The 15,836-nt window shown below is 40.5% G+C and overlaps 1 protein-coding gene across 1 annotated transcript in view; it reads left to right on the top strand.

The window, feature by feature from the left end:
- The first annotated feature begins 1,207 nt into the window (after nucleotides 1-1,207).
- Nucleotides 1,208-15,836, top strand: part of LOC112143034 (calpain-5) — a 115,461-nt gene continuing 100,832 nt past the window's right edge. The window contains exons 1-5 of the mRNA XM_024266773.2: nucleotides 1,208-2,159; nucleotides 2,293-2,424; nucleotides 5,488-5,696; nucleotides 5,828-6,011; nucleotides 6,086-6,276. Coding sequence (XP_024122541.1) covers nucleotides 1,995-2,159; nucleotides 2,293-2,424; nucleotides 5,488-5,696; nucleotides 5,828-6,011; nucleotides 6,086-6,276 — 881 coding nt within the window. The 5' untranslated portion in view covers nucleotides 1,208-1,994. The remainder of the gene's footprint in view (nucleotides 2,160-2,292; nucleotides 2,425-5,487; nucleotides 5,697-5,827; nucleotides 6,012-6,085; nucleotides 6,277-15,836) is intronic.

Genomic DNA, 15,836 nt, shown 5'->3' on the forward strand with positions numbered 1-15,836 from the left:
TGTTCCGTGGCTGTGATAAGCTGGAAAAGGCTGCATGCGGGAAATGTTCTGGTATTCCTGAAGCCTCTCGTGGTCCAGGAGGGAGACAAACATCAGTTTTTGTGATCGATCAAGGTCTGTGTCTGGAAAATAATATTTGCGCGAGGATTTTGCGCTGCACGCGCCCGCGGTGCGTTCAGGAGCCTCGTAGATTTCAGCTTCACTCCCGCTCAACGGAGTCACGGAACTCCTTTACCCGTGCCAGACAAAACTGTGCCACAACTTTACCCAGACATTCATTTTCCACCAAAAATCAGACGATGAGACGCTTTCCACTGGTAACATCTTCAAACCTGACACGCCGCTCCTCGGCACCTGTGTCCGAAAGCAGAACCAGAGCGAGCTGCGAGCTGTCCAATCAAAGCTCGTGAAAATCCTGACGTTTCCGTGGGCCTTCTAGCTGGCCTAGCACGTGGTCTCCTCCAGATCTGATTGGTTGAAGCAACAGTTTGGTCGACAATTATTTTATGCTACAGGGCCCGCAGAACTGATTGTGAAGGCCTCCGGGCAGATTTCTTTGACCCTAGCAACAAATGGTGCTGCAATGTGATTGGTTAATGCTTAAATAGGAAAATACACGTCTGGAAGCAGCGCTACCAGGGAGACAGCAATGAAAGGACGAAGACGGAGCATTTGGAATTATAGAATACGTATTCACAGAAATAAATAATAATTAAAATCAGTCTGTGATTCAGATATTTTTAGGCCAGCAGAGAAGGCCTTGCAGGCCCTGACGGCCCGCCACTGCCTTTACCCCATACTTGTATGAGTCCTTGCGTGACATATTTTGTTGCAAAAATGCTCTTCCTGCCACACCAGTTTTGAAGCTGTGTTTATTCGCATGCTATTTAGATACAGAAAGACAGATGGACTGGAAAGGAAAAACAACCAGATGAGTTCAGTTTTAGATTTGGTTAGCACATATTATTGCCTTCATGTCAGAATGCAGTTCCTCTTCAGCCCCTTTGCTGAAAGCAAATTTGTTTGCTTCTGTGTTGATACCTCGTCATTATCTAAGCTAAGGTGACAGTGGGTGGATTCATAGATGGATCACAATAATATTGTTCATTTTGGAAGTCAGAGGATCACAAACTGTCATGACCTAAACACATAGAGAGTTTCTTATTTATTCAAGCATTAATGCAATATTTATTATTTTAAAGTTGTGTATTTCTTAGAATTTCTTAGAAAGGTATGACAGATCTGACTACTTTCAGTTTGACAGTATTCACAGATCAAACTAAAAACACGTTTTCTTGGTTCTGTGTTCAAACCACATAAGTATCTAAGATTTAAGGTGTGGCGATGGTAGGTAAGAAGATTGAAGGATCTGTTGATTATGTTTTAATTGTTAGTGGGTTTAGTGGAAGAAAAGTCGTGGATTTCCTAGAATCCGCTCTGTAAGAAAAACCACAGGACGGGCGTGGTAGGTGAAGGAGGTTCAGGCATAGAAACCAGAGATTTCCTTGTTGTTCAGCAGTGAAGTAATCAGTCTCTTGCTGCTGTGTGAGAGTCGGTGTTCAGGTCAGCATTTATTTCCCTTTTCTTAAAGTCTTATTTACTATTTAATACAATGTAAATCTGTGTGAAAACGCTAATCTGGTTTTGCATCCATCAATGTATTTAAAGCTGAATTATTAAGTTCCTGCATTGCTTATTTGACTGAGTGATATTTTTTTGTTTTGTTTTTCATGCTGCAATTACAACCTAAACACCGAATTTTAACGGTGGTATGAAAAATAAGTAAAATTAGTGTTAAGAAGTTTGATTGTTCTTTGGTAGAAAGTCTGTTCATGACCCATTTGAAAGATGTATTTTTGTAAAGAACATTATGTTTGTGAGATTAGCAGCAGAACCAGGAAAAAGTTGCCAAATATGACTAGTTATGAACCAAATCTAACTGATCTTGTTTATTTTTCATCCATCTCCAGCTGTGAGGTTTCAGTGTCTCAGCCATGTCCTCCTCTCTTGTTGCGTTCAAAAATCAAAATTATGCTGAGCTGAAGAGGGACTGTATCCAGAGGAGGAAGCTGTTTGAAGATCCAGAGTTCCCCGCAAACGATTCATCTGTGTTTTATGAGGAAAAACCTTTTGGTATCGTGGAGTGGAAACGACCAGGGGTGAGTGCCAGTAAAAAAAGATCAAAATGAAATTTTAAACAATAACCTTACCTTTAAGTAGATTTAATTATACTGTGAATTCTATATATTTGTTAAAAATATGATCTAAACATCAACACATCTTTTTATGTAGGAGATAAGCTCAGACCCTCGTCTGTTTGTGGAAGGTATCAATTCCCATGACTTGAATCAAGGGGATGTAGGGAACTGCTGGTTTGTTGCTGCGAGCTCATGTCTTGCTCTGAAACCACACCTCTGGAAAAAGGTGAGTTTACTATGTGAAATACTAAAAATCTTTATTTTAAACAAAAACTGAAATTTTGTTGCAATTAATGAACAACACTTTTTTTCACTTGCATCAGTAGCTTTGTTTCCATTACACATTTGCACAAAACTTTATCGAAATTCTAGGTATTAAAAAAAAAAAGCAATTTCGAAATTACACAGTTTCCATTAAATCATAATTTTGCGATAAGCACAAACCAACTCATGCGATAAGTCATTAAAAACACGGCAATGGAAGAGAACAAGAATTTTTTTTTATTTGATTTGATTTGCTAAAAGGGAGCATTTGAGTGACGTCACACCTCTCTGCTTCAGAGCACTTAAAAGAAAAGCGCTTCTCCGCCGTGCTGCTCAATTTAGCTTGGCGAAAAACTAACTATTTAAAGCAAACTATTTCAGATAATAACAGTTAGAAGGGTAGGGGTAGAAGCAGTCGTTATGATTGGATATAGTCTTCGGACAGCATTTTTGTTTTGTTTTTATTCGTTGACGAAAATATCTATCAGTTTAGTTTAAGTTTTTGTCTCTGAGCGGGACTTTTAGTTTTGTTTTCGTTGGGTGAAAAATGTCGAAGACGATGACGAAAATTTTTCGTCAACGAAATTAACACTGGTGCAGCTCAACTTGACTCAGATGCGTGAGAAGCTTGTTCAGCGGTAAAAAAAAAAAAAAAAATTCCAAAAAGTAAACATCTGGACCCTTTTCTTCTGTCTGAAAACACAAGATCAGGTCAAGTTCCTGTCACAGCATTCGTGCTCATCTCAAATGAGACTTCAAGCTCCAAGCTGCAAAAGTGTGGCTCCAGTCCAGATTAAGCGATGAGGAAAAGAGGAGCTGGATGATTCTGTATGCCACGATATTTCTAAAGAGCTGTGATGCTGTGGGATCTCTCGGTGTGCCGCCTTTGCAGCGCTCAGAGCAGACACTTTACACCAAGATGCGCATTTATTTCAAAAAAGTATTTCCATTACAGTTTTGCAAAAAATCTCTATTTCGATACATCCTAAATGCCACCTCCTCTAAGCGCAAAAACTGTTTTCTCGAAATTGTGGTGTTTCCATTTGGAGAATTTGTCGAAATTCCAATTTGAGAAATTTCTGAGTTAATGGTGACACAACTATTGATGATACTTCATGTAAACTAAATATGTCACAACTTGCCCAAAGAAATACAAATCATGACCAAATGTCATAAACCTTCAAACATTACCAATTGGCATATGTTAGAAAACTGTCAAGTATTGTTCAAACCATCTTTTTTTCCAAAATTTTAAGTGTGTGGAAAATCTTGTTTCATTAAAATCCTCTTAAGTCAATGCTTACTGAAGACCAAACCTGCAATAATAGATTTGGAGCTCAGTATCAACTATCTTAGCCATCTCATGTCGTTGAGGCATTGAGATTAGGAAGTTGTGGGCTGAAATACTGACATGCAAGTTTTCTGCTTGACACTGAATATGGAAGTTTTTTTAGCTCATAATTCAAAGTTTTATGCATTTTTCAATTGAAAATTCAATTTGCAAATTCATCATGCAATTTGAGAATGCATTTTGCAATTTGCAATTCAATATTCAATCAGGCTTGAAAATTGATAATTCATGTTGTAATTTACTATTCAATATGAATATTTACAATTCAATATCACAATTTTCCAAAATAAAATATTGCATAAAAACAAAATCAATTGCATTGTAAATTGTCATGGGTTTTTGACGTCATTATTCAAATGACAATGCATTTTGTAATTTACAATTCAATATGCAGTTTGACCTTTCATTTTGAAATGCATTTTTTAATTGACAATTCAATATACAGATTAAGCTTTTGAAATGACAATTCATTTTGCAATTTACAATTCAATATTATAATTTTTAAAATAAAATATTGAATTAAAAAAATCAATTGCATTCTATATTGTCATTGGTTTTTGATGTCATAATTCAAATGACTATGCATTTTACAATTTACAATTCAATATGCAATTTGGTCTTTCATTTTGAAATGCATTTTGTAATTTACAATTCAATATTTAAAAATGACATTTCAATACATGGTTTGGTTCAAAATAATTTTAAAGTAACTTTAAATCTATTGCATAGTAAAATCCCATGCTCTGTTTGTTTCAAAACTCATTTCATCATGCAAAACAGCGCCCCCCGCTGTAATGCATTCTCAGTTTTATCCAGACGCTCAAAGTTGGTCAAAACCATAGACAGTAAACGTAACATAGACTTGACTCAAACTGCTTTGCATTCTGTCAGATGGGCAGGGCCTTCCACCCCTATATATGCTAAATCCCGCCTCCACTTCCCTTCGACCCATGAAAAAATATTAAAAACGCAAAGCAAGAAGAAAATGCTATCTGCTAAAGAGTTAGCTTCTATCTGGATGACTTACACTACAACCGCTGTGTGACAGCTCAAAGAGATTTTGGAGCACAACTTTAGGGACACAACTTTAAGACAGCGGTCCCCAACCTTCGGGCTGCTGACTGATACCGGTATCGGTCAGTGGCTCACTTGGTACCGGGTCACAGACAGAAAAAAACGTGCGGTCGGGCGCGCTAGTTCAATGATTTTAAAAAGTCTAAAGGTTTAAACCTAGCCTTTGTGGTTAAATTCCCCTTTCACTTCAAAGTAGATGCTAATCAAACGCTAACTTTAGCCGAGTTAACAGAACAATAAAAACAATTAATCATTTGTTAAATGACCCAGTTCTTTGAAATATCAAAATCAATAAAATACTGCATACCTGTGGTATCAAGCACCCACACCCAGTAATTTACCCTGTAGGTCTGCTTTGAAATACCGTAGCCCCGTCATAAAACACATAATTTAAAAGATAGTAAAAAATAAACATGATTAATAAAAATAAAAACAAATTTACCCCAATGGCTCACAGCTGCCGCACAAACAGCGTGGGCCCAGCATTCAACCTGGCCACCCACAAGAATCTGGCACTGCCCCACCGACTCCTATTTAAAGGACCTTAATGACAGAGCCATACCCTACGGGTGTCCCCCATCACAATCTGAATGTTTCCAGGTGATTCCTGATTGGGAGGAGCAGGACTGGGATCCTAAACGTCCAGAAAACTATGCCGGGATCTTCCACTTCCGGTTCTGGGTCTTTGGCCAGTGGACAGATGTGGTAGTGGACGACCGGCTGCCTACTGTTGACGGACGTCTGATCTACTGTCATTCAAACAGCAAACGTGAATTCTGGAGTGCTCTGTTGGAGAAGGCTTATGCCAAGTCAGTAAAATTGATTTATGGACAAGTATTTCTCAATTTCATTAATAAACACAAGATTTAATTGTTAGAAACATGAACATCGTACATAACAGTGGGACATCTTGAACCAAACTTTATGTCTTTAATCTCAGACTCAATGGCTGCTATGAGTCTTTAAAAGGAGGACAAACTGGAGATGCTGTGGTGGATTTCAGTGGAGCTGTATTTGAAGTAATCAACTTGGATAAAGAGATTTCAGACCAAGACCAAATCAATCTATTTGAAAAACTACGCCGAGTTTATAAATGTGGAGGAATCATCAGCTGTGGCATCGAGGTCTGTACTTAATATTTGAAATCTACGTTCTTTAGATACTTTGACTGTAATCACAAGGTTTCTACATTTTACAGGCAGAGCCACATAAAACTGAGGCCAGGCTGGCAAACGGTCTGGTAATGGGCCATGCATACGCTGTGACAGCAGTGAAGAGAGTTCGTATAGGTCATGGGCAAGGGGCGCACTCCAGGACTGAAGCTATTCCTATGATCCGAATGAGAAACCCCTGGGGAGAGAAGGAGTGGAATGGACCCTGGAGTGACAGGTGAGCTGGAGGCATGTTGAAGAAGATTCAAAAACTTAATTACAGGGCTTTTGATTGATATTGATGGCAAAAATGTTGAGAAACCAGAGATCCTTTTTAATTTATTCATGTCTGTATAAAACTATAGAATAAGTGATATAAAGATCCTGGGTTATGAATATAACACACTGTTTAATGCCCCTTTTTCTAACCAAAAATTAGTTTTGTTGTTTTTAATAATAACAATAATAATTCAAAGCCACAAGGCAACAGTCTACTCCATCCATCCATCTTCTTGACCGCATTGTCCCTTTCGGGGTCGCAGGGGTGCCGGAGCCTATCCCTGCTACTGAAGGGCGAAGGCGGGGTACACCCTGGACAGGTCACCAGTCTGTCTCAGGGCCTCAATCACACACATCCACTCTCACAATCACACCTAGGGGCAATTTAGAGTCACCAATCAACCTATGAAGCATGTTTTTGGACGGTGGGAGGAAGCCGGAGTCCCCGGTGAAAACCCACACATGCACGGGGAGAACATGCAAACTCCACACAGAAAGGTCCCAGCCAGGAGTTGAACCGGGGCCTTCTCGCTGTGAGGCAAGAGTGCTCACCACTGCGCCACCATGCAGCCAACAGTCTACTCATCCTTGATTATTGATCTTCCTGTTTTCCCTTAGCATTAATCCTTTGCATTATTGCAAGATGTCCTCAAGGTTTTATTTTAGGTTTTGTCTTTTATCTCTTTGCTCTTTTTGGTACAATGACTCTGTAAGGAATACCTGCCAAATCTGCTCAATTGGCCATTTGAAAATCCACGATAGCTGCCATTTTTCAAGATGGCGCCAAGAATGTAAAATCAAACAGAGCATTTCTTAGAAATCCATGCATTTGGTGGATTTGGATCTTAGTTTCAAGTTGCATGTTTTTTGGCATGCTGATGTAGCAATTGTGTTGCTAAGTTAACACAGTAAGACGTTAGTGGCTAGTTTTCAGAAGTCTAGAGTTCATCTCAAGGAGGGAGCAGCTGGAGACTGAAATTGTTTGAAACTTATTTTATGTATAAATATATACAGTGAGTGACAATAATATATTGAATGGCCATTTAAATACACATATGTACAACGAAAAGGAAAACAACAACAAAACATTTCATGCTGAATTGTTCGAGTCCAGAAAAGTTCATTTCATGGGTACTTCAGCAGTCTCAGAATCAAAATCAAAGAATCCAGCCCAGAGTTCAATGGAGCACCGAGTCCGTTGAAGGTGGTGTGTGTTACCACCTCAGTGGGCACAACTGGGGTGGTGTTTAATGGGCTACAAGGAACCCCCTACCGGCCCGGTGGAAGGCTGTTGTTCTCCAAGCTTACTGCGTCTGCTGGTCCGGTTTCCTGGGGTCTAGCTCGCCATCATGGTCTGGCCTGGATAATCAGGACCAGAGTTCAAATAAACACGTGTTTCCAAACTAAATCCCTGCGATCTCAAATAAATAAATCAACAGTGCTAATAGCACTATAATCACTTTTAGTCACACTAGAAAAATAAGTTTTGCCCATCAGTAGCCGAGATAGGCTCCGGCACCCTCGCGACCCCGAAAGGGACAAAGCGGTCAAGAAGGTGGATGGACATAGAAAAATAAGTGATATCTGTTTGTAGAGCTCCATTATATCATAAACAATAAAACAGCAATAACATCACATTCAGACAAGAAACTGTAAAATACTTGTCTCTAGTAATCTGCCAAAGCAGCTAAAGTGCTTCAGACTGCTCAAGTGCTGTAACTTAACTGAGTCATTCAGTACACAATAAATAAATAAATAAATAAAATCATTTTGGCATACAATAAACAAATTCATTTCATTAAGGCACACAAATAAATAAAAGCAGGCATAACCAGTGCATGAATAACATTTGGCGTTAACTCTCAGCGCAACTTAATGTTAAAATGTGGCTGAAACAGGCAGAAAGGTTGTAAAAGAAGAGAAGCTATCTTCCTGTTAATGAGGGATGTGGCTAGGCTGTGCTAGCATAACAGGTTGACTCACCTAGTTCCACCACAATCACACGCACACTTAACAACCGCGTTCTGTTGCTTGGCCGCATAGAGGGTTCCTACAACATAACACGCACTGAGATCAACAACAACGAAAATTGGATGAAATACGGAGTAAACAAAACAGCTGCAGCACACAGACCTGTATTTCGCTATCAGCTTCTCCACTGCTTCCTGCAAGACCTTCTTCTTCTTCTTCTTCTAATGCCTTTCTGGCAGGCTATACACCAACGAGTGCAATGCTGCCACCCTCAGGTGATGAAAAAAGAAAAAAACTAAACTTGATTAAATCATGAAAACAGTCCAGTCTGATGAAGAAAGTGAAGGACAGCACACCTTATACCTATATTCTGAATACATAATGGTATGATACATTAAAATTAAAATCTAGAGATTCCTAAATCACTGAGTCGCATAAATAACACCTGCCTTTCAGCATCATATTTGCTGTAACTAGAAACCACATGAGGCACCATTTCTCCCCACAAATACAAAGGCCACTGTAATGCCTGTGAACTGTAAATAAAAATGCAGCCAATGACCCAATTTCAACCTGGTAACTACCACCTCCTCTTTATGACATGAAAAAGGGACCTGCAGAGGGCTCTTCTTTATAGAAGTCTGACATGAGTAATACAGTCTGCCTCTTTGTTCCCTGTCCCATTCTATTTGCCAAAGTTTGTTAAAATATATTGTGTACATTCCTGTTTACCTAAGGTAACAACCACATCAACATTTACCTTCAGAAGTGACTCTTTTGCTAGTCTGTCAGCAGCTTCATTCCCTTTTACCCCAGCATGTCTCGGAACCCAGAGAAATGAAACATTACAACCCAAACCCTCCACCTCAGAAAGACTCATAAATCTCACAAAGTGAATCAGGACGCAACTCAGATTCTTGTGACATATTGCCAACAGAGTAGACAATGAATCAAAACAAATGATGACAGGTTCAGGAGTATGTTCCTCCACCCAATGCAACCCCCTCAAAATTGCCAGCATTTCTACCGAGAACACAGATAATCTAACTGTTACATGCACACTGAGACCATCCACAAACACTCCAAGGCCTGTTCTTTGGGATCCAGTCTCCTTCGAGCCATCCATCCATCCATCCATCCATTTTCTTGACCGCTTCTTTCCTTTCGGGGTCGCGGGGGTGCCGGAGCCTAACCCGGCTACTGATGGGCGAAGGCGGGGTACACCCTGGACAGGTCGCTAGTCTGTTGCAGGGCCTCAATCACTCACACATTCACTCTCACATCCACACCTAGGGGCAATTTAGAGTCACCAATCAACCTATGAAGCATGTTCTTGGACGGTGGGAGGAAGCCGGAGTCCCCGGTGAAAACCCACGCATGCACGGGGAGAACATGCAAACTCCACACAGAAAGGTCCCAACCGGGAGTCGAACCGGGGCCTTCTCGCTGTGAGGCAAGAGCGCTAACCACTGCGCCACCGTGCAGCCCTCCTTCGAGCAATCAGTAAAAATTTGCACAACGTCCACTTGGCTCTGCAGAAAAGATTCAATCCGTTTACGAACCAATTCTTTATTTAGTCCAATTAGTTCCACATCTACCTCCAGTTCAGGCAGGCACCACAAAGGTATTACTGGCCACACCATGCCAATCACAGAATCCTTTGTCAACTTCATCTCTCCCAAATAGTTAGCCACATGTGACAAGAAATTAACTTTCTTCTGTCCACCCCCAAGTTCCCAGCACTCATCAAGTAGACATTTAGCTGTCAAAGACCCACGGAATCCCGCCACCCTTGCCCAGTAACTCACCCCCAGTTTTTTACGTCGTAGACGCAGCGGTAGCTCATCTGTTTCGACCAAGAGTGCAGGTATCGAGGCTGTTCCGCAGCAAATCCTCAAAGCCTTTGCTTGAACCCTGTCCAACATAGCTAGGACAGATTTCGCAGCAGCCACCAAAACTTGACAACCATAATCCAACACAGACCTAATCATAACACAATATATCATCTGTAGCGTACACCTTTCTGCCCCCCAATCACTTCCAGCCAAACTCCTCAAAGTATTGATTACTCTTCCACACATTTGCAAAATCTTAACCACATGTGTTCTCCATGTCAGTCTCTCATCAAACCATAAACCAAGAAACTTAAAAATCTTAACTCTTTCAATGGGACGATCATAAAGTGAAAGAACATCAGGTGGAATATTCCTCTTAAGACCAAAAATCATTAACATGCTCATTTCATGAGATTTTTAAACCCCACATATTCGCCCACTTAACAATTTTATCCAGAGCCCGTTGCGTTTGCAAAAACAGATGAACATGTTTTCCACATTTCCAGATAGCTCCATCACCAGCAAACAAAGACTTACCGAAGGTGATATCAACATCATCAAATATATCAATAATCATAATATTGAATAAAACTGGGCTAATAACTAAGACCCTGTGGTGTTCCATTCTCCACTCCAATCACTTATGATAAGACAGTCCCCACCCTAACCTGTATTGATCCATCTTTCAAGAAATTTTCAATCTAATAAAACAGTCTACCACAAACCCCTGCTTTTCGCAATCTAAGCAACAGGTCTTCTTTCCTTAAGGAATCATATGCCCGTTCGATATCCAAAAACACAGCCAACACAGTCTCCCTATTTATCATCGCCCTCCTAACATCCCTGTCCAAGTCTGCAATTGAATCTAAAGTGCTTCTCCCCTTCCGAAAACCATTCTGATACTTAACAAAAAAAACACTGCTTTCAAGGTAATACTCAAGTCTGTTTGTCACCATCCTCTCCATCACTTTGCACACCATAGAAGTCAAAGCTAAAGGTCTATATGAAGATGGAGAAGAAGGATCTTTTCCTGGTTTTAGGATCGAACTATAATCAAATGTTTCCAGGATTTAGGTAATGTACCCGCCTCCCAAATATAATTAAATAACATTAGCATCTCATGTTTTGTGCCTTCATCCAAATGTTGTAACATTAAATAACTAAGCTGATCCTGACCAGGGGTTGTGTTCACCTACCGGGATATAGCGTCTTCTAACTCTCTAAAAGAGAAATACACATTATAAGAAATATTCGAAGCAGGTATCCCCAAATACCCAAAGTCATTTCCCAATAACAGTTTTCTGGACTCAAGAATTTCAGTACTCATACATACAGGATCATATACTCGTTTAAAAACTTGAACAATCATATTTGCTTTATCTGCACTGGTATTTGCCACTTTATGACCATCACTGAAAAGAGGGATTGTAATTTTTACCACCGTTCCAGAGATGTGGCATATCTTCCGCCAAAGGTGCACCATCGAGGCATCAGGACCTAAGGAACCACAAAACCGTCTCCAATAATTTCTCTTTTCAGTTTTTATCACTTTCCGCGCCAATGCCCTACATCTTTTAAAGGCAACAACATTTTCCAGTGTTGGGTACTTACGAACTTTCCTAAATGCACTCTGCCTCTCTCTGATTGCCTCACTACACTTCACATTCCACCAAGGAACTATAACACGACCTTTAGGGCCTTTTCTGACAGGAGTAGTTTCCAAAGCAACCCTCAGAATCATAAACTACAACGAGTCCCACATCTCATCTATTGTACCATCACTGTTCACAAACTCCAAACCAGAAGTTGTTCCCTTTTGAAATCTTTGCCAGTCAGCTCGAGTAAAATCAAATCTTTAGATGCTGTCCTCATGATCCATCACCAGAGTCCTACCAAATTTGCACACAACCGGGAAATGATCACTTCCCATCATATTTGTCTGCAACACAGCCCATTCACCAATCCTCGCCAGTCTTGGGGAGGAAAAAGTTAGATTGAGGCACGACCTTTTATTTGAGGACACATCAAACCGAGTTGATTTGCTTGTGTTCAACATTACAAAGCCAGAAACATCCAAAAAATCCTCAAGAACGGCACCATTAAAGTCCCTTTTCTCACTCCCCCACAGCAGGTTATGGGCATTAAAATCCCCTACCCACACAGCAGAATGCCCAGTCTTATTTAAAATGTCTTCAAGTTCAGTCAGAATCAAGCGTGTGTTGGGATTTTAACAGTTCACCAAGTGCATTTTTCCATCATCACACCACACCTCACATATAACACATTCAAGATTACCCTCCCAAAGACAGACCCTAAACTGCACTCCACTTCTTATAAAAGTGACACACCCACCACCACTCCTATCCAATCTATCTCTACGCACACTATCATATCCTGGTATAACAAAATCCAGATGAGGTTTCTTGCACACAAATTAAATCTGGCTTTGGATTAAAATCTCAAAATCTTTTAAATTCCTGCCCATTAGCTATAAGACTCCTAGCATTCCATTGTAAAATAGAAAACATCAACCTTTAGACTCCATCCATGTCTTCAACAAACACTCCGTCAACACTACAATATCCTTCTCTATCCACCTCCCTTGCAGAACTGCATCCTTGACCACTTTCATAAGCTCATGCAGAGATTGAGGAGCAAAATCCCCAACACCCAAAAATCTAGCAGACTCAGACACAAACTTAATAATATCAGATCTTGACTTCTTGCCTCGAGTACCATACACGACATCGACCATAAATGCTAGCAATGCTTCCTTACGGACCACCAAATTAACTGCCTCAACACCCACGGTAGAAGGCGAGCCTGTCAACAAACTCCGACTCGCAGGAGAAGTCACAGAATCCCTGGTAGGAAAATCAACATTAACTCTTCTCACGGCTTCCGCATTATGAAAGATTATGCTGCTCCCTGACATCTTGGACCCGTCTCGCTTTAATGAAAAACCCACACTCCTTAGACGACGCCACATGACAGCCTCCACAGTTACAGCATTTCAAAGCAGACACATCACAACTAGCAATATCATGATTACCCCCACATTTTAAACAGCGCCTAACTCCTCTGCATGCAATTGCCACATGTCCAAAACGCTGACATTTGTAACATCGCAACGAGGGTCTCAAATAAGGTTTAACCAGATAGGAAAGACAACCAAGAAATACCCTCAACGGGAGCTTGTCCCCTTTGAAGGAGAGCAAAACCGGGGCACACGGATTCCCACCTTCACGAACCTTAAATCTCTTGGCCTCCACCACATCTCCTCCATCCACATTATCTTTAATTTCCTTCTCCGTCATGTCCGCAAAAACACCATACACAACCCTTTTTATCACATTGCTCTGATCAATGATTGCCACTTCCACCTTCTTCCCACAGATTTTTGTTAGTTTTTGCGCTTTAAAAATCTGCTCCGGAGTAGAAAAAAAGACGAAAAGAGAACCACTCAGAACAACCTGAGCCTTCACATTTTCACCAAGACAGTTCAGAAAATCAGCTATCTTTAAAGGGTTCATAGCCCTAAAGCCATCACCTGTCTGCTCCTTAAGTCTAAACACAATACGGCGTTCCCCCACAGACCGTGCCATTTTCACCTCCCTACAATCTTCAATTTCCAAACAAGTGCTCGAACCAGACCTATCCGGCTTTCCACCCAATTTTGTCCTATCAATATCAAGTCCTCCCGACACCGAACTCATAACGCTAAACCACTTCAGAACCAGTCAAAACTACCAGCAAACCTGCCAAGCGGAGAAGTAATGGACAAACACAGTCTTACCGGACCAGTACAAGCCACCAAAACTCTCCAACTTGAACAGGATTTCTACAATCACCAACTTTTAGCAACTTATGCAGCCAGTGATGCACCTACACTCCCTACAACTCCTCACCCCCTCCTTGCTGTCTTATCTCCTGCAATACCGTTTTCCCCGCCCCCTTATAAGCGTACGTGATTCGCTGCTCCAAATCACGTGATGCTGCGATGTCACGTGAATGGAGGCCTGCGAGTGGCTGATCGCTCCACATGATCAAATTACGTCACCGACGCAGGAAGCAGAGGTGACCAGACACTCAGGAAAAAAAATAATACTCAGAAGCAAGGCAGTAAAAAAAATAAAGCAACGGCTTCTACCTAGGTTAACCTGGGTTACACTGAATTCATTTTTTCTAGTTTTAGCAGCCTAAACTAAACATTAGTGCATGCCTTTACTCAGTAAAAAACATTTCCCTTTATTTTGACTGCTGGATCAAATTTTTTTTTTTTTTCTGTTGTAAACTTTTTTGTACTGGGTGTTCAGTATTGCCATTTTAAAGCATTTTTACACCAATCGCTGTTAGTGTTCAGGATGTAAGGCGTAGTTGAAGAAGAAGTGACTTTGTTTTAGCAGCCAGGCCAATCCCCTGGATGAACTCTTGCACTGATGCTCCCTACTTACCAAACTCTTCATTTCCATGGAATCTGTTTTCTTTTTATACAGAGTTTTTCTTTACCAAGTAAAAGGGGGTAAAGAGCAGGGATCTCCAGTTTTGCTTAGTCTGTTTAGTTTAGTAAACTATTTTTGTTTTTATTTTATAATTGAGTTTATGTTTTTTGTACAGTTACAGTTGCACAGTTTGAAGCCAATTAAGACAACCGTTTTGTGATATGCCATATAAATAAAATAGAATCTAATTATTTGCTATGACTCCAAGAAGTTGCTAGTGCAGTGCAACGACCATACCCCAGTAACCCGTGTTAGCTTATAGGCTAAAGTAGGTGAGGGTAGCACACTGACGGACAATGTGTGTGATGGAAGTAGTCTTGCAGTATATGAAAAGTGCATTAAGACAAAGAACTAGACTTGGTTGAACAATGAAGGAGATGAATAGTTGTTGGGAACTACCAGGAAATACTGGTGACAATCTCTGCTATGCAACTTAGCATGTGTGCTTCAATGCCAACTAAGGAGGAATCACATAAATACTTTATTCTACCTAACTTACCCCAGATCAATTATACTAGCTGAACCTGAAATCAAGAGACGTGTCAGTGTGAGAGAACTAAGCAAAGATAATGTAGGTCAAAACTATCTGGATGGTGTTCAAAATGATCTCATTGATGTACAGATTGCATGGAACAAATGAGGTGTAGGGAAAGCATGTTTGCAATAACGAAGTTGTAACCCATACAGCAACAGAGTTGTTATAAGATTATCCCTCGAACCAACAAAATGGCTTCCAAAACCTGATCTGCTAGTAAACGTACATCTTGGCATACTGCCTGAATGAAGTATTGTCTTAGTCAACTAGAGGAGAATGAATGCCTTACATTAGCACTTGCAAATCCCGTTAGATTTGAAATCAGCGTTTGACTTCGTTAATCATAACATTTTAATTCAACGCCTTCACAATGATTACGGTCTCTCTGGGTCAGTTTTAAATTGGTTTATTTCGTACCTTAGTGGAAGAACTTTTAATGTGGCTGTCGGCTCCCTAACCTCTGCAGTGGAAAAAAGTAAATTGTGGCGTTCCCCAAGGCTCTGTACTTGGCCCTGTAGAGTTTTCTTCATTCTTCATTTCTTCGTTGAACTTCTTTCCCATTTGTAAACCTTGAACTCAAATAAACTCAGTGACGACGTGAGACTGTTTTACGCGTTAAAATGATGCCATCTTTAATGAACGGTAAAACAACCGTATGGCTCCGCCGACCATTCTT

The sequence above is a fragment of the Oryzias melastigma genome, linkage group LG14 (genome assembly GCF_002922805.2).
Source record: "Oryzias melastigma strain HK-1 linkage group LG14, ASM292280v2, whole genome shotgun sequence".
NCBI classification, from domain to species: Eukaryota; Metazoa; Chordata; class Actinopteri; order Beloniformes; family Adrianichthyidae; genus Oryzias; species Oryzias melastigma.